At 40.2% G+C, this 2,125-nt stretch overlaps 1 protein-coding gene across 3 annotated transcripts in view; it reads right to left on the bottom strand.

Moving 5' to 3' along the window:
- LOC107630699 (RING-H2 finger protein ATL22-like) overlaps positions 1–1,908 on the bottom strand; it is a 3,641-nt gene extending 1,733 nt beyond the window's left edge. Inside the window, exons 1-2 of one of the 3 annotated variants that reach the window (XM_021119065.1) lie at positions 788–1,908; positions 233–563 (exon numbers count right to left, since the gene is read on the bottom strand). In XM_021119065.1, the coding sequence (XP_020974724.1) occupies positions 544–563; positions 788–1,523 (756 nt within the window). In that variant the 5' untranslated portion in view covers positions 1,524–1,908 and the 3' untranslated portion in view covers positions 233–543. Of the gene's footprint in view, positions 1–232; positions 564–787 lie in introns of those variants that run through there. The other 2 variants (XM_016333904.2, XM_021119064.1) reach the window with 2 other exon arrangements.

Genomic DNA, 2,125 nt, shown 5'->3' with positions numbered 1-2,125 from the left:
CAAACAAACATTTAATATAATAATTTATTATTTAAGTTATTTTTTTAAAAAGAACTTAATTAAGGTCTTTCTCCAAAATGGGCCTTGGTCTTGGTGGCACCAATCTTTTCCCCTTTCCTTTAATCATGATCCTAGTCTTTTGTTAACAATTGGATGATCACTTATAAAAGTGCAAACCACTTGTGAAACTCCCCACCCGAAAAAACACTTCAATAATATTAATAATTAATAATAAAAATAATAAAACTGACATTGATGAATCATGATGCCGCACTTTTTGATGAAAGTATGAAACTGACATGTTTGAACGACATTTCATTTTTCTAATGACACGTTACTCAGAAAAGATGAACGCATTCATAATACATCTTTCTAGTATTCGTAATCGGTGGCAAGTTTCATATCCTTAAGGAGCACGGAATTAGACTATTTGAGTCCAAAGAGAGTTGCTACACAGTCTAATATTCAATTGCCAATTACGACCCGATACCTAAGTACCTAACCGCTATATGCAAAACATGTAGCACGAACCATAACTGGTTTTCATGATAATTCAACGTGTCCTGTTAATCTCAGATGAGTGAGAGATTCTAAGAGAATGAATCGATAAAGACAAGGCGAATTGCGTATAATCAAGAATAAAGATCGAAAAAGCAATTCAAGTGGGGGTGGAGGCATCCCCCAGCACAGAAATCAAATTAAGAATAACACAATTTTGCCCATATAAATAAACCTGATTTACTTTGATTTTTTCTAAAATGATAAAGACTTAATTGAATCAGTTTACCTTGGTTTTTGGTGGGAGTAGAAAAGCATCCAACTCGAGAAGTTTTATCGTTGACGAAGCCACAACGTTGGCCACTAACCGCACATTGGGAGCACCTAGGTTGGGTCCAAGCCAAGCCAATATCGTGGTTGAGATCAGGCCAGAATGGCCACTGAGGCATATCCACCATCGGAAGCGGCACAAGAGCCGTGGATATCACGTCACACGTTGATGACGTGTCAATAGGACGCAGCCCTAAGACTATGACCGAGTTTCCAGTGTTGTCACTGAGGCATGCGATTCTAGGTGACCCCGTGGATTTGGTCCAGTTTGAGGGGCAACTGAGGAAGGTCAGATTGAAATATTTGTAGCGTGCGATGTCGAGCGTGAATGGTGAATCCGAAAGGTCCCAGTTATTGTGCAAGAACCGTTTTGGGAGACAACCTTTGGGATCGTTGACTTGGATGGTTTGTTCCTCGTAATCGATGCTCTTGATTACCAAGTCCTCTGTTTTGGGGAGAGTGAGGATTGTTTGAGTGAGGTTGTTGCGCTTGCACGAGAGATGGAAACTGGGGTCAGGGTAATAGCTGCACTGAGGCTCTTGATTGGCTTCTTTCAACCCGAAAGGGAACTGAATATCTTCGATTTCGCCGCATGACTTCACATCGCAAACCTGTTTGCTTCTTGTGATTTGAAGATTATGGAATACAAAGGCAACCAGTAAACATAATTGGGCCACTAATACTGATGAAGCCATCAGCCAAGTGCAGAAGAAGCTGAGTTTAATAGTGATGAAAAATCAGGATGGGATGGGACGGGAAGGGTGATTGTTTGTTTGTTCCAATAATCTAATCTATGGGATAAGTTGAAGTCGAACGAACCCCTAAGTCAACCTTTTTAATTAAGTGTCAACAGTGGTCAGTCAACTGCGAGAATAAGCATCAGTCTAACGAATGCAAGGGACAAACAGAGGTGTTGACAAAATATCATATACTGCAAGGCTAAACCTAGTGCTACAGTCACTTTGACTTTAACGCTTCTCTGGCTCTTACATTTCCAATTCATCCCTAGCTTTAGCAAACCCCTGTCTTCTACCTTCTTTACCCACAACTAAACTCTCAGAGTTGTAGTTTGTTTTCAGTTAATAGACTGTCTTGGGAGATATCGCATGGAAAACCAAACAAAATAAATAGAAAGTTGGTCATAAAATTTACTACACACACATCTAACTAGTTTAGATAGGTTCTCTTCATACCCTGACTTAACACCATGGTCCAAGTCCAAGTAAGCTAAAAAGGTTCAATTTGAAGATTGGCCTTCACCACCCACCCGACCTGTTTTAAAGAGGTCGGGCTCGAC

This window comes from Arachis ipaensis, chromosome B03 (genome assembly GCF_000816755.2).
Source record: "Arachis ipaensis cultivar K30076 chromosome B03, Araip1.1, whole genome shotgun sequence".
Classification (NCBI taxonomy): Eukaryota; Viridiplantae; Streptophyta; class Magnoliopsida; order Fabales; family Fabaceae; genus Arachis; species Arachis ipaensis.
The sequence above is the reverse complement of the archived record's forward strand: the minus strand, read 5'-3'. Positions and strand labels throughout refer to the sequence as shown.